We start from the raw sequence: 25,375 nt of genomic DNA, 5'->3' as shown, positions 1-25,375 counted from the left end.
TATGTACTGGACATTTCAGTACCGCAATACATTCAACCGACTAGTTTTGAGAAGGAAATGGGCAGGATTTTGTTGAGAAAACCTGGCAACCCTGATCTTAGCGCACATGCTGGAGATATACTACTAATGACAGGACCGTCTTTACTAATGAGATATGCATGAAAATCGCATTTGTTTTTTGCACAGCCCTAGTTAATGCTGCTGTTGGACTCTTAACAGGGGTTCACACATTCAGTGTTTTCTCTAGTGCAGGTGACTGCACTGAGGCATTGTCACTTGCTGCTTTCCATTTAGCCTCTTGTGATTGAGGGCAGTGGGTCAGTAGGTAGCTCACATCCTATGTGTTTGTGTGTGCGTCTGTGTCTGACACTGTTTCTGTGCTTAAAATTCCTTGCAGTGATGTTCAATGTGTGTTTGTGTGTGTGTGTGTGTTTGAGAAAGCTCTGTTTAATTAGCCGCCGAGAGCATTCATCAGAGGGAGGGTCCATGTCACATGGTGTTTGTCAGTTCGTCTACCTCACGGGGAAAGAACACACACTCCATTGCCCCCTCTGTCCCCTTGCCTGTCAATCACACACACAGACAGCAACACACACACATTCTGTTCTTGTATGCACATATACACACTGATGGGCTATTTGAGCGTCAATAGACACAGATGCATTCCCAGCACAAAACACAACCAGTATGATTCTGTCCTGCAGGATAAATCATGAGAGATTTCTTTAATATCCCAGGACAGTAATGGATTAAACAGAGATCAAATGGAGACATTTCCTATGAAAAAGACCCCAGAAATCTCACAAGTTTTGGAGATCTCAGTGACGTCCCAATGGTTTTAAATGGTTTTTAAGTTCCGTTGTTACAAATAGAGTTCAGTGGAACTCTCGACCATAGTTGGCTAACAATGCTTTTGTGAAACGCACCCCATACCATTAATGTTCATTGGTGTGGATGCTAATATAGTTATTGTTATCTTCACAGTTATCATTCGTGGTATGAAACAAAGTTGATGAAACACAACCAAGATCTCCGTTGTGTCTCCTGAGCTTTGAGAGAGCAATCTCAGAGCAAAACAGCATGTTCTCCTGGGATTACGTAAGCAGAAGCACATTACAGCAAACAAAATCTCAATTAGTTTTCCACAAAGACCGCCTCTCTAGAGATGTCTAACAGCGATTAAACAGCTAACATGACGGACGGCACACTAGCGCTTAGCTCTTTGCTGGAGGATGGAAGCTAATCTTTTGTCAGTGTGCTGTCGGTCTGGCGTTCATTCGGTCTGTCGGGCAGCTTTCCAGGGAAATTCAAGAGCATTCTCTCCCTGCATGCATTTAGAGCCGAGGGGGACATGCTGCCTCACTGATATGGAAATACAACTGTGAGGGCTCTGATATTCACCAAGAACAATAGCGTCAAACATGCAGTGCCCTCAAACCTCTCGCTTTTTCAAAGCTACGGGCCCCTTTTTTGTAGCAGGAATCTCCCCTGATAATTCACACAGGGCTTTTTATTTGGCAACTGCCCTCAAACAGTGGCGAGATGGCCGTCTGATCACAGTTCCTCAAGCGTGAGGTGTGGAGACCATGCTTTTTAGTTCACTCTTTCGATTCTCATCAAGGAAAAGTAGGGAGTGATTTGAGCCCATTGAGAGGCAATTCAGCCTCATTCACTTTCTGATCCGTCTTTCTTTGTTCCCCTTTTCATACCGATATTGCCTGAGCTTTAGGGGTGTTTCGATCGTGCAGTTTTTGAAGGAGGATGTCCCCACCCAGATCCAGTTCAGATGGTGGATCAGCACCTAGAGATGACCTCTACAGGTGGCTTGCTTAGTTGGGGACACTTCATTTCTGGCAACATTGTTGACTTGACAGCACAGACTCTGTGGGAAGAGAGCTGAACTGAGCTGGACGATAAAATCAATTAGTCAACAATGAACCGATTTTAATTGATAAACTGACTGTTTTCTGTTGTTCTCTTGCAATATCAGCATGTGACTTGACTTAACAATAATCACATGAGATCATTTGTGTTATAATTTATTTTTAGTAAATTTTACTAAAGGGCAGTAAGAATTGATTTTGTTGCAAATGACTTTTGAACAAAGTGAATGACTTAATGACTCACAAAACACAAGAAGAAAAACCGTGATAATGATAGGATGAATCAAAATATCCACCACTTCTGAGCTGCACTGACGGGAATAGCCTCTGTTGTACTTTGATTGACAGATTGGTGGGGGCGGGGCTAAGTCTGCTAGCAGAGGATCAACGAGGAGATGGAGAATCGCCGAAGAAGAAGAAAAAATTGTCCAATCGAGGATTTAGCCGTCTCAGCTCTACACAGGTCAGTATCCACAAATGAGTCCTTTCGTCTCTTGCGACAATCAGCCAATCATCAAATCTGTATTTATTAATCAGCACATGCTTTTGTATTAAAACTTTGGTAAGCTTCACCGCCATTGGTTACTTTTTCTCTAACATGATTGATTTGGAGTTGCAAACTATCTAGATTTTGGGGGCATAGCGAATGATTAAAAAGTAGCCCAGAATAAGTTTTAATATTGGTCTAATCCCCTCAGTACATCTATTCCTATTGTTCTTTCTTAGATGAAGTCACAGTGTTATCGGAAGAACAGCTCCCTTGATCAACACATAACTCAGCTCAAGCCGAAGGTACCAGGTGGAAGACATGCATCTGGAGCTGCGTCAAGAGACCCAGAGTTTTCCTCCGCATCTAACAGACTGTACCCTGGCCACAGTAACTGCAAAAGAGATCCCACACAGCTCAGCACAGCCAATGAGTCTGAGAGCCTTAGCGACACAGGTAAAACCTATCTTCTAAAATGGCATTGTGTGATATCATCTCTCATGTGGCTTTAACAGATAAAACTAAGATGTTGTACTGTAACAGTAAAGAACAAAATATGACTAACCCAGAACAACAAGATAACCTAATAGACAACCTAAACAAAACTATGTGTGTAGGTGAAATCAGAAAGAAATTGCTCCTTAAGCTAACAATAGCAGTTTACCTATTTTTACAGTGAAGTCTTTTGGGTACTTGAATAGTCAGAATAACCAAAATGCACATTTCTAGTACTGAAATTCTAAACTTTCTGACTAAATGATGGATCATAACTTTCATTTATTCCATCATGTCCTTGCAATGTAATCAGTTTTTCTGATGTACTTGTGTATGCATGGAATTATTTCCAGCCACGAGTGGGGACAGCGGGACACAGGAGTGCTGGAAGAGGCATGAGCCAGTCGCAGTTAAAAAAGAAAGGAAGAAAAGTCCTGGATCAGCAGCATGTTTGCAGCAGCCAGGGGCCAGGATCCCGCAGGGCAGGGTACAGGAAGTGGATGAGGACGGGGAGACATCCCCCCTTGAGAGCGAGTCCTCTGAGCAAGGTGAGAGTCAGACAGTTTTTGTCATCTAGGGAAAGTAAGAAAAGCTAGTGAATCTTTCAAGTCTTTCAAGTCTGTGTGTCACCACCTGGTCTCTGTTCTTCTTTTCTAAGACACAAAGGCAGTTGATCTCTTGCATATTTCTTAACCTGTTAGCCTGCACCCCGACACGGGCGTCCTCAACGCCCCTCACCTCGCATGTGACGGGACAAATTTAATCTTGACAAACTATGTATCATTATAAAGATCTGAGCCTCAAGCAGCGACGACAGATCGCTGTTTCTCAATGGAAAGCTTATAAAGACTGTATTTGCTACATTTGTGTAAGCAGTACACATAAAAACATGAGCAATGGAAACGCTGTACCAGATCCACTGAACGACATCTCATGAAGCACGTTTAGTCCAACGAAGCAATAACGTTGTAATATGGATCATAATTCCTTTGTTTACGTTTCAGTTCTTCAGCGACAGAACTGTTTGCGTCTGTTACAACTGCATCTTGGTAGTAAAAACACGGCATGGTGTTGCAGCGTACAGTGTCACAAACAGAATGAGATGATCCACCAGAATAAAGAATGAATGAAAGATAGGCGAAAGATAGTTTATTTGAATTTTGTCGCTCCCTCGTGACCTGTCAGCTGATGGAGGTGGAACTTATAGCGATCGCGATATTTTTCAACAGTTTTTTATATATGTGAGAGTGTGTTTTATGTTGAATGTGAATGTATCTGCATGATTACCATCTGTTTGAGTGCAAATCAGCTCGCTATTACTGTATGATCATGGCTATCAAATTGAACGTGTCTATATGAATAGAAAGAGTGGATTATTTACTTTGGCACATTTGCATGATTACCATCTGTATAAGTGGCCATCAGCACATCAGCACTTATGCATCGTAATTCATTGTAAATGCTGCATTTCTAGCAATCTCAGGATTTTCTGTAATTGGCAAACGAAGTTAAATCTTTTTTTTTTTTATTATTATTCTTATTTTTCTTACTCAAATTATCTTATTTTATTTTTTAGTGCTCAAATAAATCACTTATATGATGTGTAAGTTTCTGTTTAGTGTCTTATAATTGAAAAAACATGCAGTGGTATGTTTACTGACTAAATAGTAGAAGCCTTCAGTACAGTTGGTAAAAAAAAAAGTATTTGGGGGGGTGGGGGGTGTAGACATAGTCTCAATGCTTGTACTCCTAGCAGCAATAAGAAAAGTTCTTATTAAGCGAGAGAGCAGTGTGCATGTAATGGAAAAACATTCTCTGTGTTAGGGGTCGTTCACACAGAATGCGCCTTTGCATCTAAAAATTCAAGATGCAGGGATCAGAAATTATTTTAAAAATTTGACAGCCAGAATAACCCATGACAACTTGCTACTGTAAAGAAAAGATTGCAACACTTGCTCCACCTCCGGGGTCTCTGATTGGTCCAGACACTGATGAGTGGCAATTCTTTTGAAATTCTTTTAACTGTCTAAAAAATTAGTCACTCATGTGCGAGATGCTGCAAAAGACACAAGACACAAAAGCAATAGACCAACGCTACTTTTGCGTCATCGAAGGGTAACGCCCCTTTTGGGGGAAAACAAACGGATTCCCCTGATACAGAACTCGCTCCAGGGACCTTTTGTTTTTCATTGTTTCTGATGTGTACAGGCCTGTCAGACACAATTACAAACAGATATTGCATAATAGTTATATTGTTTAGTCCTAGCCTGCCAATATTTGAAACTTAAAATCAGTTAACAGCCAAGGTAGCGTGCCTAATGAGAGCTAACGTTAATCACGTAGCTACTAGCAGCTTCGTTTTTCTAACTGCAACAAATCTGTCAATAGCTTAAATCAAGTGAAATATGATCCAAGTAAACCACCGACTCCTCTTGACATGGCCTCATCGTCTAGTTTATCATACTGTGAGGATGTTAATGACAAAAATAGGCTACTTGGTGATTCCACGAGATAATGGTAACGTTAGATGTCCATATTTGGCCACTGTGTGGTGTTATTAATCCAGTTTTCGACCATTTCAAAGGGAAACCTCTGTAAACACCGTATCCAGTAGCTTAATTAAATACCTCTCACGCTCCTCGGCCCGCAAAGAGAGTGTGTATGTTTCTGCCATTTTTGCTATCAAGAAATTAGAGCGAGTTCTGTATCAGGGGAATCCATTTGTTTCCCCCCAAAAAGGGGCGTTAACCTTCGATGACGCAAAAGTAGCGTTGGTCTATTGTCAGACACATCTGTTTAATGCGTTGGAAAATTCTTGTTCTGTGTGAACGGCTCCTTAGTCTAGTGTAACCAGACTTTTGGTCAGGTCTGCTTTATTTAGTTCGCTTAGACAGGAAGATTGTAGATCTGACTAACATGTAATGGATACAGATATGTTTTTGCTAAATTTAGTTTTTACATTTCATTTAGGGGGTGGGTTTATCTAAAAAAAAAAAAAAAACTACCACAGTTATAGACTGGCATGAAAAAAAAAAACATGCAAATCTAGATTAGCAGAAGGTTTGAGGGAAATGCAGAAAAATGTGTGAAGACTTTGTGATCCGAATTTTTGTCGGTCCAAAAGTTTTAAATATCAATTACTTCACTGCTGGATTAAAAAAAAAAAAAAAGTATATGAAGTTGTTTCCATGGCTGTCTAGTTTACTTGCTACTTCAGAAACCTCCTGAAAACAACACTATAACTCATTGTTCATATGGCATACAAATGTTTGCACAGTAAAAAATGACTATAATTAGATCAAGATGTGAGTGTATGGCAACTATTTATTTTTAGTGATTCCAACATATTATGTTTGGATATTTATATTATAGTCAGATGTAAACAGCCATACTAAAATGCCATTTTCATAATACAGAGGAAGATGAAGACGAAGGCAGTTATGGCAGTGAGGAAGGCCAAGACATCAAAGCACTGTCGTTTAGGGATCTGCCATTCAGTCCGGCCAATACAGGCCCCTCCACTTTCTCTGTTGTCAAACTGGAAGCCAATCAGAAGGCAAAGATTAAGCGGGAACGACAAGAACTTTATGGTAAAGGCCATCAAAAAGTCAAGTGATTGACACATCTCACCTGCATTTTCTTATTCAAACCCTTTCTATTTTTGTGAAACCCATTCAGGATCTCAGTTTCGGGCTGTAACAGAAGGAGATGTGAAGGTGAAGCGACGGTCCCCCTGTAGATCCGTCCCCATCACTGTCTCCAAACCTCCAGGTGTCAGAAGGCGACCAGGCAGGCCCAGACTGCAGGACAAACGCTGGCCTGGGATCACAGGCAGGCCAGGTCATTACAGAAAGAGTAGCAGCCTTCTCTCATTTCCCAGAAGCAGCAGCAGCGAGAGGCTGAAGAGAGCCACTCGGAAGAGCTCCGTGCTGAGAGCCACGGTAAGCAATGTGAACAGAGCATTGTACGGTTCATTACAGTGACACAATAGTTTTCATAGTTAAGGAAGTCTGAGCACTTATGCAGCTTTTTCAAACATGCATAATGTCTGTCTCATTAAATTTTTTTAAATCTACAAACAAATATTGTAATAGAGTTAGGGTTAGGGTTATCATTTAATAACCTCAATGTATTGATTATTAGTGGTTTGCATTACAACAAAATTCAAATAATTAGAAACTTCTAGGTATAGTTTTTGCACTAAGCACAATTGTGATGTTTATTTGCAGTGAATGCTGTGAATTTTAGCTATACATTTAGCTATAACGCCACTTTTAAGTGGGATTGTGTTTAAATTACTCATTTTGAGTGAAGTTTTACTACTACAATACTGCAAGTGGAATTTCTAAAGACATATTTTAGTTTACATCAAGTAAAGAGAAGAGCCATGGCTTTTAATTGATAGGAACCATAGAAAATACATTTACTTATGTTTACCTAGTTATTTTGTAATACATAAAATAGATTAGATACAGGCATTTTATTCCTTGAAGCATTGCAAAGCAATTCAGTTGTCAAGCATGCACACTGAATTGATTTCAACTTGAAGGTACTTGTGCACCTAGCTCTAGGTAAACACAAGTATTGGATCAGGATTTGTTATTGGCAGATAATTGTTCTTTCCCCCTAATTCTTATAGTTCTGTTGGTGTTATTTTGTAGTTTTAAATAATGTATTATTATTCCAAAGAGTGAAAAAGAGTCATTAAGATTTAGTAGGTGTCTCCAAACTTTGGATTGGTTGCATACATTTAACTCAGATGCCCATGACTGTCTGCAACTTACAGTATATTTAAAGATTTTTCTTTCACCTTAATTCAGAGAAGAACTTTCTGGTCGACCGAAGCCCAGTCCCAAGACAGTGATGATAATGGCAGCACTCGGAGAACCAGACTTAGAGAGGTACACACACAAATCATGCATTCACATCTTTTGGTACATTTAACGCTTGTCTTCTGTCGCGTTTCCACCGAAATTACCCAGAACAATTGTAACATGAACCCAGGAACGGCGAAAGAATCGGCGTAACACATTTTTAAATAGGCGCTGTCTTTATAAATAAACCGCATATTTGAGTTTTAAACAACAACATTCTTGCCTGAAATACTTTTAAAATTTAATTTCATGACACAATAACAGTAATATTTTGAAAATGATCCATTTCTTTCAAGTAATGCAGTGTCTGTGCTGTTTCTGTGGTTCAGTCTAAAGGTCGAGCAGTCAGCCGTCTAATGGAGAGTTTTGAAGCAGATGAGGGCTTCCACTTGGGGGAGGACAGTAGCTTCTCAGAGGAGGATGAGAGGAAGGTGTCATCGAATGGCAGGACTGCTCCAGGTAAATGGATACTTATGGTCTATACTACAGTAGTGATTTTACCACAACTGACAGGTGTTGTCAGGCATGATGTGAAGTCTTTGGTTAGTAAGTGGTAAGTAAAATTGTATTTGATTTGTTGCTTTTAATCTTACAGTTCCTCCCAACTGTATTCTAACCAAAGAGCTCCTGAACGATGGACTAAAGGTTCTGATCTCCAAAGATGATGAACTACTATATGCTGCTCGTCTGCAATCCCTGGAGTCACCTGATGTGTATGTGTACTGTATAAAACCCACAAACTCCTATATATATATATATATATATGTATTTTTTTTTTTTTTTTACTCATTTTTAATTATTTGGGAAAAAGACATATCTGGAATTATGCAGAATATGGTAATAGGGTTTAAATATGGTACAGTGAAATGGAACAAATTCATAAAAAAATAAGTCCCAGTCAATAATGACCAACAAGAATTTTAACAAGAAACAAGCAAGGTGTCATGAAACTGCACAGGGACATGAAGGTTGAGGATCCAAGTGCAGTGTTAATTGATGGGTAATCCAAAGGCAAAATCCAGAAACAGGCAGAAGGTCATATACACAGGGATTCAGTCCAAGCAATAACAGGGAAAAACCCAGGCAAAGGGTAATCCAAAAGACAGACAGGGAAACAAAACCAGGAACCAAGACACAGGAAATCCAGGAAACAAGGATTAGAATAGCAATACAGACACGTACAAGACTTAGCAATGCATGACAAAGAACCAGGCTTTTATAAAGTGAGTTAACAAGGCTAACAAGACACAGGTGCACACAATAAGTGCTGATGAGGGTGTGCAAAGGATTATGGGGAAGGCAGTCCAGGATAGAGTGGCAAAGGTATGGGATGGAGTGCCCTCTGGTGGATATCAAGAGCACCCCAGCTGGGAATCGTTACACAGCCCCTTTAAGGAGTGGCTTCCAGATGCTCCTTAACAAGAACAGACTTAAGTGGAGCAATGACGGAACAGGGTGAGGGATAGAGGGCCAGGCCCATGGACAGGAAGTAGGAGAGAAGATTGCAGCAGCTTGGCGAGCCAGGGTGGAGCTAGAGGAGCTGGTGACCAAGGCAGGGCCAGCAGAGCAGGAAGCCTGGGCAGAGCTGAAGACCACCAGGGTGGAACAGGTGGAGCTGAGGGCCACCAGGGTGGAGCTAATGGAGCTTAAGAGCACTTCAGCATAGCTGATGGTGCAGGGGACCACCAAGATGGCTCAGTCTGAACTAGAACCCAACATGGTGGATCTGAATGCCACAGAGGCGGAGCAGACGTAACTGCAATTAAGAACACAGAGAGGTTAGAAATGGCCCCTGTGGCCATAATACGACATTCAGAGAATACAGGAACAACTTTCATGGTCGTGTCAGGACAGGCTAAGAGTTTGAAGATGGCCTATATGGCCTTGACAGGGCAGGCTGAGAGCTCAAGGGCCACCTTTGTGGTTGAAACAGGACAGACAAGGAACTCACAGGGTCGCACCAATGCAGGACTGAGCTCTACGACTTGAACAGGGAGCAGAGACACCACACTGGACACTATTCTTGCTTTTGGGAGGTATTGCACCTATCGTAAACTCCTGTTGCTGTTTTGCACCAAGACATGTTGATTGACATTTCCCCAACAGGATTATGCTCACTACCACAGTTAAATGAACAGTGATTATCACCCACTAGTTTCCCATAGCCCTTAGTTGGTTGCAAAAGTCAGCCTGGATCACTTCCTCTAAACCCTCTGTTCAGCATTAAAAGTGTCACTGAAAAAAATCAGACACAGCCAATGAAAGTGAGCTCTCCATAGGAGTTTGACACCTATGTCCAAGCATTACACACACCACTGAAAATAACTCCTTTGTACTTTCTGCTCTCTCCCTTCAGCTACAGTATTGTTATCGATGGGGAGAGAGGAAACCGACCCAGAATCTACTCCCTGGAGCAACTCTTGCAGGAAGCTGTGAGTTTCCCACTTACAGCAAACAAACCTTCCTACGCTCTGAGCTTTGGCCTCTCAGGACCCACACACATCACCACATCCTTCAAAATCCCCTCTTCCATTACAGAGCAGCACAAAACAATGTCCTCTTTCCTGAGATCCCAATATACAATGCAATTTCCTAAAGTCCTGTTTCAAGCAAGCAATTTGTTTTTCTTCACACCATTTCTCTACCCCTGTTCACAACTACTCACGTACATGACTGCACTTACATCTGCAAACATCTCATGCACTTCTTTGACACTTTCCACGAAGACGGTACACTTTGGTGTCCCAGTACCTTTAACGCTTTATAGGGAAGAAATGCCATGTTTTTGTTGTTGTATGAATGATTAGATTTTGTATAACATGAAATTAAATAATGCCCCAAATAATGTTTAATTGATATTAAATAAAAAATAATGTTTTTTTTTTCCATTGTGAAATTTACTACAAACCAACATTGGTTAAGCTAGATCTTGCTAAGTAAAATATCTAGTTTTTCATTATTATCATCAAATATTATGTTTATTTAATGTTTATTTCTAGAAAGTCACATAAATCAAAGGAATTAAATATTATGTAACATTCATATAACATTAACACAAAATACAATTTTGAGAGTGAGATCAATGTTTTCAGAAATGTAAACATCTCTTTTTACTGACCGTTTGTTGATTTTTGTTCATTTTGTTAATAGAAAGTGCATCCCGTCAAAATTGGTGATGAACGTCTGTCACTATTTAGCAGCCAGAACACAATCACATCTACCTCCTTTAGAGGCCTGTACACAGCACGTCTTTATTCAATGTGCACTGGGCCCTTCCAGCAACCTCATATCTTTTGAAATCCCACAGCAAACTTCTATAATGTGCCAGCAGAGCAAATCGATATTTCCCTCAACAGCCACCATTACAAATGACTGTACACTCTGGACTTTTATGTGCAATTCAAAAGCCTTATTTTATAATTGTTGGTCCATATACACATGCAATCAACTGATAGTTAAGTGTTACAATATCCTCAGCATTTTGGACCATGAGCATTGGATTTTAAGGCTTTGTATTTAAAGGAATAGTTCTTCTAAACTGGCCATAGAGGACGACCAAGAGACCTAAATCAACTCTGAAGCAGTTGCAGGAATTTATGACAAAGAGTGGTCATTGCAGTCACGACTGAGCTTTGCTAAAATGTACCTTGAAGATTCTGAGATAGATGCGACTCAAATTTTATTATTTGGCCTCAACTCCTAACAGTATGTCTGGCAGAAATACAATACAGCTCACCATACAAATAACAGCATTCCTACAGTAAAGCATGGAAGTGGAAATATCCTGTTACAGTATGGGGCTATTTCTCTGCAGCAGGGACTGGAGCATTTGTCAGGATAGAAGGAAAGATGGACAGGGCAAAATACTGTCAAATTCTTGAGGAAAATCTGCTGCCCTCTGCCAGATAGTTGTCAGTGGGAAGAAGGTTTACCTTCCAACATGACAGTGACCCCAATCACACAGCAAAACTGAGCATACATCGTTTGAAGAGAAAGGGGTGAATGTCCTTGCATGGCCTAGTCAGAGTCAAGACTTAAACCCCATTGAAAATCTATTGAATGACTTGAAGACTGCAGTCCACAAATAGTCACCATCAAATTTAAATGAACTTGAGCGCTTCTGCAAAGAAGAGTGGTGCTATGAATAAAGTAAATACTGATTAAATAAATTTTTATATTAGAAAATTTGACATTATATATAGCTCAAATTCAGCATTTTAACCTGTTAAATGTCACCCCGTCCCGTATACGGGACACCTACGTTGACTATACTATATTACAATCAAATTTAATCTAATCTTGACAAACTATATATCGTTGGAAAGGTCTAAGACTCCCAAATATATATTATACCAATATTTTTTGTTAAAAATTATGTAGGAAAAGTAATAGATGAATTTATGACAAGAGTGCACCCTCAGAAATCTACATTACAAAAGGAGCTTTTACCTTTGTTTAAAAAAAAGACTTCCTCGTTGCCTTTTTCTCTATCACATTTTAGAAATCATCAGAAGTTATATATCACTTGAAAACACAAAATCTCAAAATTCATCCTTTAAAACCCATTTTAAAATCAGACATTGCATTACCATGTAAATGGCACATCAAAATCATGTTACAAAATGTTTTCAGTCATGAAATATAAAAATTTAGGTTTGTATCATGCACATTCAAGTCTATCTTCAAAAACGTGGGTAACGGTTCACAGGTTAATAGTATTCACAAATTTGTCTTTACATGATTTCAAAGCATAAAATCTGCTCTATCCATTGAAAAAGCTGGTCGGTGCAAAGATAGTCATTATATATTGTTCATGCGTTTATTTAAAATAAATAAATAAATAAAATAATAATAATTTTAGTTGGGTTTCTGTCTCTCTCTTCAACCCCCCCCCCCAGCACACATACACACACACACACACACACACACACTTGTTATTCAGCTGTGTGTAAACGCTCTGCAGCAGCTGTCTCTAATTACACTGAACTTCCACTTTCCAGAGTGTTCCACTCCTCCATGTCCCTTTGACACCAATCTACACGCACCACCGTCCAGCTTCACATCCCTTCAGTCAGAGAGAACCTGTTACCATAGCAACAGTGAATTAAAGAAACCTGAAAGGGGTATGTGCTGAATGGGGGGGGTCTAGGCGCTGAGTTAGACAGAGAAGCGCTGCAAACCTACAATCACAGTCGCTCCATTCACACACTTCTCATTATTACTCAGCAAGTTAGTGTTTACCACACCTCCGCTTCGTGGCTTTCAGCTCTAACATGCTGGCATGAGATAAGTGCTGCATTCAGAAGAGCCTCACTGACTGATTTCTGTGTGTGTCATTTATCATCTTGGGAGTCCGAAACCACTTTCACTGGCATTCCCTGACAAAAGTTTGTTCCTGTGTGTGTGTGTGTGTGTTAGGTACTGGACGTACGCCCTGACACTGAGGCTGTGCTAAAAGAAAGGACTAGAGTGTGTGCTTACTGGAGTGAGCGCTCACGATGTCTTTACCCGGGATTTGTGCGAAGGGGTGAGACATAGACATCATTTTATTTTTCCTAACTAGCACATAACAATTCAAGATTTAAAGAACTACTGTAAATTGTTAACATTTAATTAACTAGTAAAGGTGGTCTTCTAGGTGGTAGTGAAGGTAAACCTGGTGGGGTTATGGTGGAGTTTGATGATGGAGATAGAGGGTGGATCTCTCTCGCCAATATTCGCTTTCTCCCTCCCGATTACCAAATCCAATGTAGGTCCCACTTTGATTTTCACATTTCTACCTCACAATCTGATTAGAATCTGTCATTATCTCTTTTATAAAACCTAGTCTGCTACCTCTGTCTGCTGTCTAAACAGGCGGCGTCCTACCCTGCAGTGAAGACAAACATAGCATTTGTTGATTTGGGTGATGGTCCCCAAAAGGCATCTTGAATAGATTTATCAGCAGTTAAATGGATACTCCACCCCAAAATAAAGTTTTTGTAATTAATCACTTAATCCCATGTTCTTCCAAACCCATAAAAGCTTCGTTCATCTTCGGAACACAATTTGAGATATTTTGGATGAAAACCAGGAGGCTACTGTTACACTATCAAATTCCAGAAAAGTATGAAAAGCATCGTGAGAATAGTCCATATTCACGAGAATACTGTTTGTAAGTGAAGAAAACAAAAATAGGTAGTTTAAGTGATGTGGAGAGACACAGAGGAGACTGTTGAGAAAGGAATTGTTGAATAAAGTCATTATTTTTTTTTATTCGCTTGCAAACAGTATTCTCGTGACGGTTGAAACACTGATGGCAGATGGACTATTCTGACGACGTCTTTCATACTTTTCTGGACTTTGACAGTGTAACTTACTTGGCAGTCTATGGGACAGTCACAAGCCTCCCGGTTTTCATCCAAAATATCTTAAATATCTTGTTCCAAATACGAACAAAGCTTTGAAGGGTTTGGAACGACATGGGGGTAAGTGATAAATGACAAAATTTAATTTTGTGGTGGAGTATCCCTTTAACCAGCTTCATCTGAAAAACCATGTTGTGCTTTTGAAAAAAAAAAAAAAAAAAAAAAAAAAACTCCTGTCATTTGAGATTTGACTAACATTCACATTGGATTTCTGGAGTGTTTTGCATTAGTACATGCTTAGCTAACAAAGCAATATTCTACTAAACACATAAATACAAAGTAGACAGAAATATTGGGTTGAAGTCTATACTGATATTTCTTTAGATTCAATCCAGTCTTGCTGAATGTTCACTTGTTTTCAATGGGATTGCCATATCTGTAATAGGTAAAAACATGCTGCCTTAGATTTTAGCCATAACTAAGTATCTTAGAAGAGTCCTATTGTCTCATATGGTCCCTCAGAACATTGTCTAGGTTGGTAGCTCACTAGGATTTGTAACTGAGCTTCTATCATTGATTCTTAGACTTAACATATATTTGAAATGCATTGTAAAGGTCAATAAAAAAACAATGACACCTCCTCTGCCCTTTCAGGTGCTGATGAGAGTCCTGCACTCGTCTCTGAGGGGCAGCTTCACAAAAATAGCTCCATGCAGGAAAACAAGACTCTGAGTGAAAGAACGGCAAATAAAGGCAGATTCAAAGCTCAGGAGAAGCCCGTCAGAAGACCAGGTATGACTTATTTTATTCTTTGTCTCAATACCTTCAGTAGCAGGTTGCCTATCTAGACAGCTTTACAAATGTGCCTATGATCCGAGAAATGTCCATAAATGTTGTAAATGTTTAACATTTCTTTACAGGGAGGCCTAAAGGTTCAGGGCTAAAACAGTCTCTCTCAGACAGTGTAGCCAAGAGCTCAACACCTGCTGTGACATGGCCATCAGTGGCTGCATCCAGGAAGAGAATGCCTGTTAACTTTTTTCAGCTAAATGGCTCAGCCTCGAAGAGGGCTTTGAAAGGCAGGGTGGCAGAAACATCCTCTCGAACTTCAGTCTCCACGATGACAACAACCAAAGGCCTCTTTAGCAGTAGCTCCTTTGACTCCTTTAGCAGCATAGCTAATGGTTATTCATCCTTTGGCAGCCAGACATCTGGGATTTCACTGGAGGGCAAGAACACTTCTTATGGTCAAAAGAAGAGGACTGAGGAGCCAACACCACCATCTCGGGGGAAAAAAGACGAATTTCTAGTCAAATTGGATCATGAAGGAGTAACATCTCCAAAGACTAAAAACAGTAAGGCTCTCCTGTTGCTGGGAGCCTCAGGATTTGGCTCCAATGGGGTGGGTGCTTTGCCCAGGACTGAGGCTTATTCACACCCAGTTCTGCTGGTCAAGGACAACAGGAAAAGAGATGGCTCACGAGCAGAGCTCCTGCTAAAAGGGACAGCAGTCCAGAGGAAGCCTTCTCCATCATTGCGCATGAATGAGTATGGAGACTTGAACCTAGGCTACCACAGGGACTGCCAAAGCTCTTATTCAGACATGGATGAAGAAGAGGAAGATGTAGAAAGGAGGACTGGCCATGCAGCACTTGCTCCTGCTTCTGGAGGTATGAGAACAGCTGGCCGTTTTCTCTCTCGCATCTCAGTCTCCTCGTCTTCCTCCGGTTCTTCCAGCTCTTCCTGCTCAGGCTCTCTCTCGAGTTCAAGTGTATGCTCTTCTGAAAATGACTCATCTTACAGCTCAGAGGATGAAGAAAGCTCCACACTGTTACTCCAAAGCTGCTTGACCCCCCACCATTCTTTGATCCAGACCACTGAACCCCCTGTGGGACCCCCACGGCACTCCTTTGTGGCCAAAGCTGTGGCAGTGTCCAGTGCCAAAGGTAGGCATAGCAGCCACAGTACTAACAGCAAGCCACAGAAGAGGAAAGAGTGTCCCAGTTCACTCTCCAAAACCTCTAAAGATCTGGTTAAGAGGCAACGGCTTCTATCAGACCAGACCAAACCCAGAGTGTCACCCATCCTGCCATCTAGACAGCTGTGGAGGTGGTCAGGAAACCCCACACAAGTGAGTCAGTGTTGAAGATAACTGCTTCGCTTATTAATTTAGTAACTGGTGATCCCATTGGATCCCATTGATTGAATGTTGCAGCATCAATGACAAGTCATCCTAAAGTGTATTACCATTTTTTTTTAGATTCTGAGTATAAATAGAAAGGCTTGTGGTTGGGTATTAACCATTATACGTAGTTACTAATGTCAACATAGTGCACTCCATGGCCCAGCCATTGGTCTGAGTGTCTAATCCGTGCCTATGTTTAATAAGCTGTTTAGTGGGTGGCTAACTATAGTGCAAATGATAGCTCAGGTGTGACCAAACTCAGTCCTGGAGGGCTGGTGTCCTGCAGAGTTTAGCTCCAACCCTAATAAAACTCATCTGGACCAGCTAGTCGAGATCTTACTAGGTTTCATTGAAATTCCAAGCAGGTGTGTAGAGGCAGGTTGGAGCTAAACTCTGCAGGACCGAGTTTGGTGACCCCTGCAATATCTGATTAGCGATTGGTGATCTTTTCACCTAAGCTTCACAGTAAATTAAATAATTGTTGTATGCAAACATCTGTAAAAAAAACTGAAGCTCTCTTTATTACATTAGCGCCGTGGATTTAAGGGAAAGGCCCGGAAGCTTTTCTACAAGGCTATAGTGCGTGGCAAGGACATGGTCCGGGTGGGAGATTGTGCTGTGTTCCTTTCGACTGGGCAGCCTCATCTGCCTTTAATTGGCCGCATTGAGAGTTTCTGGGAGTCATGGCAGAGCAGCATGGTCGTGAAGGTCCAGTGGTTCTACCACCCTGAAGAGACCAAGCTAGGCAAGAGACATCGTGATGGCAAAGTAAGTATCAAAACATATGGTGTACTGTCAGTCACAATCAGTCCCTCCAGAAAAACGCGGATTTTTTTTTGTGATTGTTGCGGGCAAAAATCCTTGATTTTGCGGCACGTTTTCTTAAAAAATGCGATGGAATATGCGGGATATTTTTGCAATTTTATGCGATGAAATCACATGAACTTGCAAAAACTGCGGTTTGATGAAAAAGAGAAAAAAGGTGATTCCCCCAACACCTTTTTCTCACTAGGCTACTACCTTAATGTAAATAGTAATTTATTATTACTTCCTATGATAAGCGAGCATACTAAATCACAGAATATTTAAGTTGCAATCTCTTACTGCAACGTAAATTATTTTACATACTACTAATGTAATTACAACTGTAAGTTTTTGGTACTGTTCTGTAACAAAAAAGTGCAATCTTACAACTGTAAAGTTGCATCAACTTCTGAATGAAACTACAACAGTGTTAGTAGCCTAGTGAGAAGGGGGTGTTGGGGAATCACCTTTTTTTCTCTATTTCATCAAACCGCAGTTTTCGCAAGTTCTCGCAATATAATTTGGCTTCACTGTCATGTAACAAATCGTGAAACTGCTTCGCGCGTTCTTTTGCGCTTATTTTTGGTTGGCAAATAAGAATGATTTGCGCGCTTCAAGTTTTGCAGGGGTTTGCAGATGATGTTCACGTAATTACGTCACTTCATAAGGTTCCCATGGTGCTTTACTTGTGTGAAGTAAACGCAACATTTTTCAACTTTCTGCTAATATATATGTGAGTTTTTTGCAACGAAAATAAAGGGATTATGAAATCATGCTATCCCCGCATATTTTGCTTTCTGAAATCGGCAATTTATGCGACCCCGCATAAATATGCAGCCTTTGGCTGATTATGCATTAAATCAGGCGATCGCATAATCGCGTTTTTCTGGAGGGACTGCACAATGGACAGTTAAAATAAGCCTAGAGTTACTAAGTTGTACTGAATAAATCAGTACCGCAAATTAAAAAATTATACAATATTGGTTGAAGTTGCTTATCTTTATTTTTTAAGTCATGAAGAACCTTCGATTCAGTCATCAAACATAATTAGCATTCATTAGCATTGTAGAAATCATCAAATTTGCACCCAGGTAATAATTAAAGTTAGTAGAGCTATTCAGTGTTTGTTCTCATGTCAATTTTTGACAGTCCATTCATGAATGCTGATATTATGAAAATGTTAGCAGGTAAGCGAGAGAAAATGTGAATTATATATTTTTTCATTGCTTTTAGCATGCCCTGTACCAGTCATGCCATGAGGATGAAAACGATGTCCAGACAATCTCTCATAAGTGTCAGGTGGTCACACTTGAGGAATACGAGCGATTGACCCACAACAGGAAGTCTGATGGGAGCTATCATGACCTGTACTACCTGGCCGGCACTTACGACCCCAACAGTGGCCAGCTGCTCACTGCAGACGGGATGTCCATCCTCTGTTAGCACTGGACTTGCTTGTCTGTGTATACTACTGAGTTGTCTTTAGTCCAAAGTCAGAGATGTCGCACTGCTAATAAGAGACAGGGCATTCTTAGAGAGGACCAGGAAGTAGACCACCCTCATACCCATCAACTCTGTCTACTCCGGGGAGATATGTGCATGCTCCTCCTAGCGATACCTTACAGTAGATGCAGTTTATCTATGGTCCTAATTCTATTCTGAGGTTGACTTATTGTGGATCTAATTTGATATGAACCGTTTTCTGATCTTCGATCACCAAGGCAAAACTCTTGGTTTGGAGAACATGGCAGGAGATTATGAAGACTCGAGCCATGTTGTAGGCAGCGGTGGTGTGGGGGCGCTCTCTGCACGTCACTTTCATGATTCCAGGGATATTTAAGTACATTTAGATCTATAAATATATATTAAGTTCATTTATGTATATATATTGGGAATTATTTCCTATCAAGCCATACACTTCAGTACCTCTTAACATGTCTTTTTATTCAGGTGTATATTGTACAGGACAGGTTTTTTTTTAATGTGTGTGTGTTGTCTTTGTTGTTGTCTATATGTAAATATTCAAAGCTATTTTATATAAGTGTAATGTACAGAGGCTTATCTTACCCTGTTCTGATGGATTTATTTTTGTACAAGTGAGTGATATAGTAGTTGTTGGTTTCTGTGAGGTCTGCATTGCACTGCACACAGCCTGCTGATACAGTGAGAGAGGAGTCAGTGAGAGAAGGGTTACACGGGGCACCATCCATTCATCGGCTGCACTTTGGCTATTTGTTCCTTTAATGTCTTACTTTTTTACTCTTAACCTTTTTTTCCCCCTTATGTTTGCAGACTCGAAACACTTTAATGTTAAAACAAAGTGTGTGTGTGTGTGTAGTTCTACAAATTTGACACTAGTGGTTAAATTGAATCAGATTTTGAAATTAGTCTACAACTAAGGAAAGTATAAGCAAGAATCTCATAAAGAAATGCCAAGGTCATTTTTCACATGAAAATCAGGAAGAAGTCACAAAGCCAGAATTTAGGACCATTTAAACTGATGCATTAAGCACAATGTCATTCTCGTTACAGCAATGAAAATGTCAAGGTCTTGCCTGGACATAGTTATTTTTTTGTTCTTGGCCTAATTTGTGAGATTCACTTAAAATGGCTGAAAAAAAAAGGAAAAATAATTCCGACATGTGTTATTACTGTATCTGATGCATTTTGTTTCCCAATGCATCCTGCACTGTATGTACATATTTCTTTGTTTATCGACATTTTTACTGCATTTTTAACTTTAGCACCCATCGAAAGTGGTATTTCTGTTCATGGTGAAATGCACCTGATTGATTATCTTAGTACTCCAGGGTCAGGGCACTAAAAGCAAGGGGTTGTTAGAGCACTAGGCACCGCTGGCGTTGATAGAGAAGTTGGTGTACAGTCAGAGTGTGCTCCGTGCACTCAGTTTTCACTGTGAGGGACAATCACATCCACGCATGAAGGAGCATCCACTGTTTCAAAGGCTCACAGAATCATAGTGTTCTTCTTTTGTGCCAAAAATAGTCATTTCTGATTATGCAATCTTCACTGTATTGTAAGTGTTTTTATTATGTTGTTTTTTATCATTAATGTTTATTTATTTACAGTGTTACTGTTTCATTACAAACCAATAGATCGTAATGAAAATGTCTGTGATCTATTTGACCCAAAGGTGTCGTACTAACGTACATATGGCTTGAGCTACAGTCGGACCTTCACCTCTTTCCACCCCATTAACAACAGCTTCAGCCCTGCAAGGCCCATTGCCACATTTGGCCTCGTCATTGCTTATTGCAGAGTGAATGAAAAGCATGCATGTGGCTGTATGCTTGGAGTAGCATACTTCTCTTACTGCTGCAGGATATAGTATGTATACTGTACACAGCATCCATATTTTTCTATATGTATAGAATACATGGGTGACTTACTATGTCAAAATGTGCAGTATACATAGAGCATGGAATTCTGTATCCCACAATGCAATGCACACAACTTGACCTTTCATTTTTGGTGTGAGGACTGAACAAGTAGCTCTGTCTTTCTTCCCTCATTATTCGATCAGAATGGCAAATGTGAATTATACATAAAATTTTCAATTTTTTTTTTTTTTTTAATAATAGGCAGTAATGCTTATGACTTGTTCCCCATTAATAGTTTGACATATTTCCAGTATGACTGATATGTAGTATGTAAGGATTTGTTTAAATTTGTTTATTAAAGAAACAAAAACATACTCAGAGCAAGGTTTATATAAAAAGGTTTGTGAGTTTGTGTGTGTGACTTTTTGTACTCTGCCTTTATATTTGACAGTTTTGACACAAGAGGGCACTGGATAGAGTGGTGAATGTACTTAGCATAAGTTAAGCATGCATGTTATCTAAGGATCTGCCTGTACTGTAAGTCACACAGGCGGGTTACAATCTCCTTTTAAACCTGGAGAAACGTCATTAATGTTCCCAAATGAAGGTCAAAGGTGTTTTGTTGTGTAGGGGACAAGGGTATTCAGGTCAGCACGTCTGATATGTTACAAGAGCAGGTCACTTGTTCATGGCAAAGGTGCAATACTGCTTTGGCTAAATATTTGAACGACACTCGGCATTTCTAAGCTTTTTGCAAAGGCTGGTGGGTAACAGGAAGTGATAAGGAGGACGCAGGAACGTCTGTCCTTTTAAGCAGCTTTCTTTAAATGCTGCAAGGCATGTGCTTAATATTCCACTTGTCCAACAATCTCTGATAAAAACGAGATGTTCTAAACTTTGTTCAATGAAAAATTATGTATATCTTTATATGTTTATTTTGTTCCATTATATTTTTTCCTCCTTTCTTTGCTTTGAAACATTGTAAAGATTGTACATGTGTAAAGTAAGGTTTGATTTCAGGGTAAACATTTAAAAAAATAATAATAATACTTTATGAGTATCAACTGTAAACGTGGCTTAGTATTAAAATTTTTTATTGAGGGCTTCTGAATAAATATCACATTTAAAAAAATAATAATAATCACTGGACTCTTTTTTTTAACTTTTATTTTAAGTTGGCACATCTTGTAAAAAAGATTTTAAAAAACAAGAGAAGCTTTTATTTGTGGTATACATCTGTAACAAGATCAGGTACATTTATTATTATTAAATAGTTTTCAGTGTGTGTGTGTGTATGTGTGTGTGGTTCGAAATGTCCCCACAATGATAGTGATAACTGGAATGTTTGATCTTACCAGGACAATTTTGGTCCGCATGAGGAAAACAGTTTATAAATCATGTTTTCAGAAAATTCAGAATGCTTGTTTATGGTTAGGGAATATAATATACTGTATATTTTGTGCAGTTTAACAATCATTGTCTATAGAAAATCCCCTTTAAACATGGAAAAACAACATTTGTGTGGTCCAGGTATTTCCTACGTTGTGGGCATCAAATGTCCCTACAGGGATAGTAAAACTGAAATGTTTGACATTGTGAGAAAAAAAAAAAAAAACTACTTATCAAACTAAATGATGATTGTTTTTTCATGTAAAATGGAGAATCTTCTCCAGGTAAGTCGAGTCAAAGTCTCTTTAAGAAATAATCTATTATTAGGCTATTTTACAGGGTATTATACTGTTTTAGGGTATTCTATAGTCTTTGGTTGAGTGGCTCATATGAACGTAATGGGTGGAGATTCTCAGTCAAAAATAATACAAATAAGACAAAAAGTCACAGCAGACACAAACATTAGTAGATCTGTGTATAATTACATGTTTCAATGTTATGGTCATTTAATGGTCACACAAAATTTACAAAGAGTAATTATGGTTTTATAACATATTCAAAAACACTTTATTAACTGTATTACGAACAAAACAACCAATGAAATCTGTCATGGCAAGCACATCTAATAAAGCATAACTATGATGATACAAATCCTATAAATATATCATATTTTGACATATGAAAAGCTTGGCTTATTAATGAAGCTAAAATCATCAGTGGCAGTGATTGATTGACAGACGGTGACTGGTGAATAGATTTGGCTGTTTTTAAACAAAAACAGAAACAGACTTTCTTTTATGGAACATGCAAGATATTCTGAAAAGCTCCTGCTTCTCTTTTCCATCCAATGAATAAATGACAAACTCCACAGAAGTCCATGTGAGTAATGAGAAATGTCTTTGAGAAAACATACCTCGCCGCTCTTTATTTGAGGTGCAGTGCCTGTTGTCTACCGGAGAAATGGCATCCAGAGCAAATCTCATAAATGTCTCACCCTCTGCGTGACCCTGCTGTCTCCGGGTGTGCGCAGGGGTCCTGAGAGCTCAATGAGGTGCTACAAGACATGAACAGGACCAGCGCTCAGTTTACACACTAACTCAACTTTAATGGGAATGTAATGATCTCTCGTGCTGGAGGACTTATTACAGAAATGGTGGAAGAACTGGAGCTATAAGAAACGCTGCAGATGAGACAAGAGTGCTGTTTGTGCTTACTTCAGAAGGCAGTGAAACTTAAATACAGTTTATTTTAAGTACAACACTAACAAGATCCAGAGTGCACTGGCTGTAAATGCAAAGACAACATTTATTGGACTGTCTCTCCCCAGACATAACAAATGCAAATGTATTATTCTCTTCATTTTGCATCTCTAGTGTGTGTGTGTGTGTGTGTGTGTGTGTGAGCGTCAGGCAGGACTCTGTTCCAGTTTGGATAGTCTAATCCACACCTCCGCTGCTGATTGCTTTAGACTTGCTCTGTAGACACAGATTTGGTTTCAGCAGCACTAACAGCTTTACACCAGATTACAGAGTCTCCCGGCTGCATGTGTTCCCTCTCTGTGTAAAGCGGTCACTTATACACTCACTTACTGAAACTTATACAGTGTCAACTCCACAAGTCTCTGTTATTTCCACCTGTTACTGTCACTTAAATTTGTTTATGTCTGGGGTGAGACAGTCTAATAAATGTTGTCTTTGTATTTACAGCCAGTGCGCTCTGGATCTTGTTAGTGTTGTACTCAAAATAAACTCTTGTTGAATGTCGCAGTGAAATTAAATGTGCAGACCACTCAAACAGCAGCACTTACTGGGTGTCTAAATCTCCTAAAGAGCTTTGTTGCAATACTTGTGTGACATAATCCAAAATGTAGCTGTTTCTATTTCTTTCTTTCTTTCTTTCTTTTTCAGTTTCACGCATGCGATGCTTTTATGTCCATTTGATGTCCATAAACACATTATATGTTAAATACCCATCAAGTCAATCTAAGAGTGCTGCTGAATGAGACCTCTGTTTGGTGCTGCACACGGCTGATGTTGATTAGGGAGTTCCTGTTTTCCGAGCATTAACTCCCACCCATCTGCAGTGTTTGGAGTGGCCCAATGGGGCTGACATGAGGATCTGGATGACTGCACATCATCAGTGAAGGTTATCATGGGAAATTAAAAAGCCAAGGTTGTCTGTGGGCTAATTCCAAATGCATTTGGGTCCCTCTTAGATGTAAGAATCCCTTCATGAACAGTTCATCCACAAGACTGTTAGCTAACTGTACTTACAACTAACTGCCTCATTGTATCTGCTTTGCTATCAAGGTAATGATTCAAAATACATTGATGTATGCTTTGTACAGGGTGTAGCAAATTCACACAGATGCATGCTTCATCTTAATAGGCATACTTCCTTAACGTAGAAGGTAAAAAGTACTTAAAGTATGTGATTTTGGCTTGATTAGGCCCTGGCTTTTGGGCTATAGACCTGAGTTTTCTGCTAAATGAACTTAATGAACATGAATGACACTGAAGAAAACAATCCTGCTTGAGGAGGGAGAACTGACAGAAAAGAGATAAACAGAAAAAATGCAAGGCATTAACTACTGTTTATATTTCTATTTTATGACAGTAAATTTTGCATATCATCCCTAAACCAAATCCCTAATTCTATAGTATGTTGTTAATTAATATTAATGTATCTAGAGATTTTTATTTTATACAGTTAGTTCCAGTACTCAAATCAGAGAGTGCTCATATGGCATCATGGGAAACATAATTCCATGCATTGTATACTGGATGTTTTGGCAAATGCATTACATTATACTGTATGTATCTACTAAATTTGCATTTTGTGCACAGTGTACAATAGATATAATAATACCAATAATAGTAAAAGAAGTAGTCGATTTGATTTAAGCAGTTTTTCAGGGGTGTTTTTCATGTTCGGTGTTTATACAAATTCGTGTAAAAAATTCTTAGAACCAAGTTACCTCTGGGAGTAAGTAAACATTAATTTATGTATCACCTTTCAAAACGAAGCTACAAAGTGCTTTACAATAAATTACATTGCAAAGTACATTTACAAAATACAAAAAATACCATCAATATTAAGAAAAAGCCATATGATCAAAATTAGTCACAAAATAAAGGAGCATGAGAAGAGAAGGCATCTCCAAGCACAACTGAAAAAGACCTTTTCTACGAATAAGAAATAAACCAAACAAGAGCTACATCTCTGATACCAACATATGTTTTTTAAACGGTTGATCAAGATATTATGGACTGTGTCAAAGGCTGAGCTTAGATCAGAGAGGATTGAAACAGAGTATACTGTAAGCCATCATCAGCTGCAAGGTCATTAGCAATCTTAACCAGAGCAGATTCAGTGTTATGTTGGGAGCGGAAAACCATACTGCAATCTTTCAAAGATTCAATTATTATTCATATATGAACTTTTTCTAAGATCTTTGATAGAAATGGAAGCTTATAGAGAAGCCTTAAAACGTAAAACAGTAAAACAGCCCCTTATTTACACCTACATTTAATGGCTGTCTGCACTGCACAAGTCATTTAAAGAAAGCAC

The 25,375-nt window shown here is 39.4% G+C and overlaps 1 protein-coding gene across 4 annotated transcripts in view; it reads left to right on the top strand.

Annotated features, from left to right (window-relative positions):
* Positions 1 to 20,796, top strand: part of LOC113053203 (BAH and coiled-coil domain-containing protein 1) — an 81,284-nt gene extending 60,488 nt beyond the window's left edge. For 3 of the 4 annotated variants that reach the window (XM_026218042.1, XM_026218035.1, XM_026218052.1), the window contains 15 exons: positions 2,232 to 2,346; positions 2,610 to 2,826; positions 3,219 to 3,413; positions 6,282 to 6,455; positions 6,544 to 6,806; positions 7,686 to 7,766; positions 8,069 to 8,198; positions 8,335 to 8,452; positions 10,096 to 10,171; positions 13,158 to 13,266; positions 13,378 to 13,488; positions 14,741 to 14,878; positions 15,007 to 16,217; positions 16,803 to 17,039; positions 18,309 to 20,796. In XM_026218042.1, the coding sequence (XP_026073827.1) occupies positions 2,232 to 2,346; positions 2,610 to 2,826; positions 3,219 to 3,413; positions 6,282 to 6,455; positions 6,544 to 6,806; positions 7,686 to 7,766; positions 8,069 to 8,198; positions 8,335 to 8,452; positions 10,096 to 10,171; positions 13,158 to 13,266; positions 13,378 to 13,488; positions 14,741 to 14,878; positions 15,007 to 16,217; positions 16,803 to 17,039; positions 18,309 to 18,518 (3,385 nt within the window). In that variant the 3' untranslated portion in view covers positions 18,519 to 20,796. The remainder of the gene's footprint in view (positions 1 to 2,231; positions 2,347 to 2,609; positions 2,827 to 3,218; positions 3,414 to 6,281; positions 6,456 to 6,543; positions 6,807 to 7,685; positions 7,767 to 8,068; positions 8,199 to 8,334; positions 8,453 to 10,095; positions 10,172 to 13,157; positions 13,267 to 13,377; positions 13,489 to 14,740; positions 14,879 to 15,006; positions 16,218 to 16,802; positions 17,040 to 18,308) is intronic. The other variant, XM_026218060.1, reaches the window with a different exon arrangement.
* The last annotated feature ends 4,579 nt before the right edge of the window (positions 20,797 to 25,375 follow it).

This window comes from Carassius auratus, chromosome 3 (genome assembly GCF_003368295.1).
Source record: "Carassius auratus strain Wakin chromosome 3, ASM336829v1, whole genome shotgun sequence".
NCBI lineage: Eukaryota > Metazoa > Chordata > Actinopteri > Cypriniformes > Cyprinidae > Carassius > Carassius auratus.
This window is presented reverse-complemented; position numbering and strand designations above follow the sequence as displayed.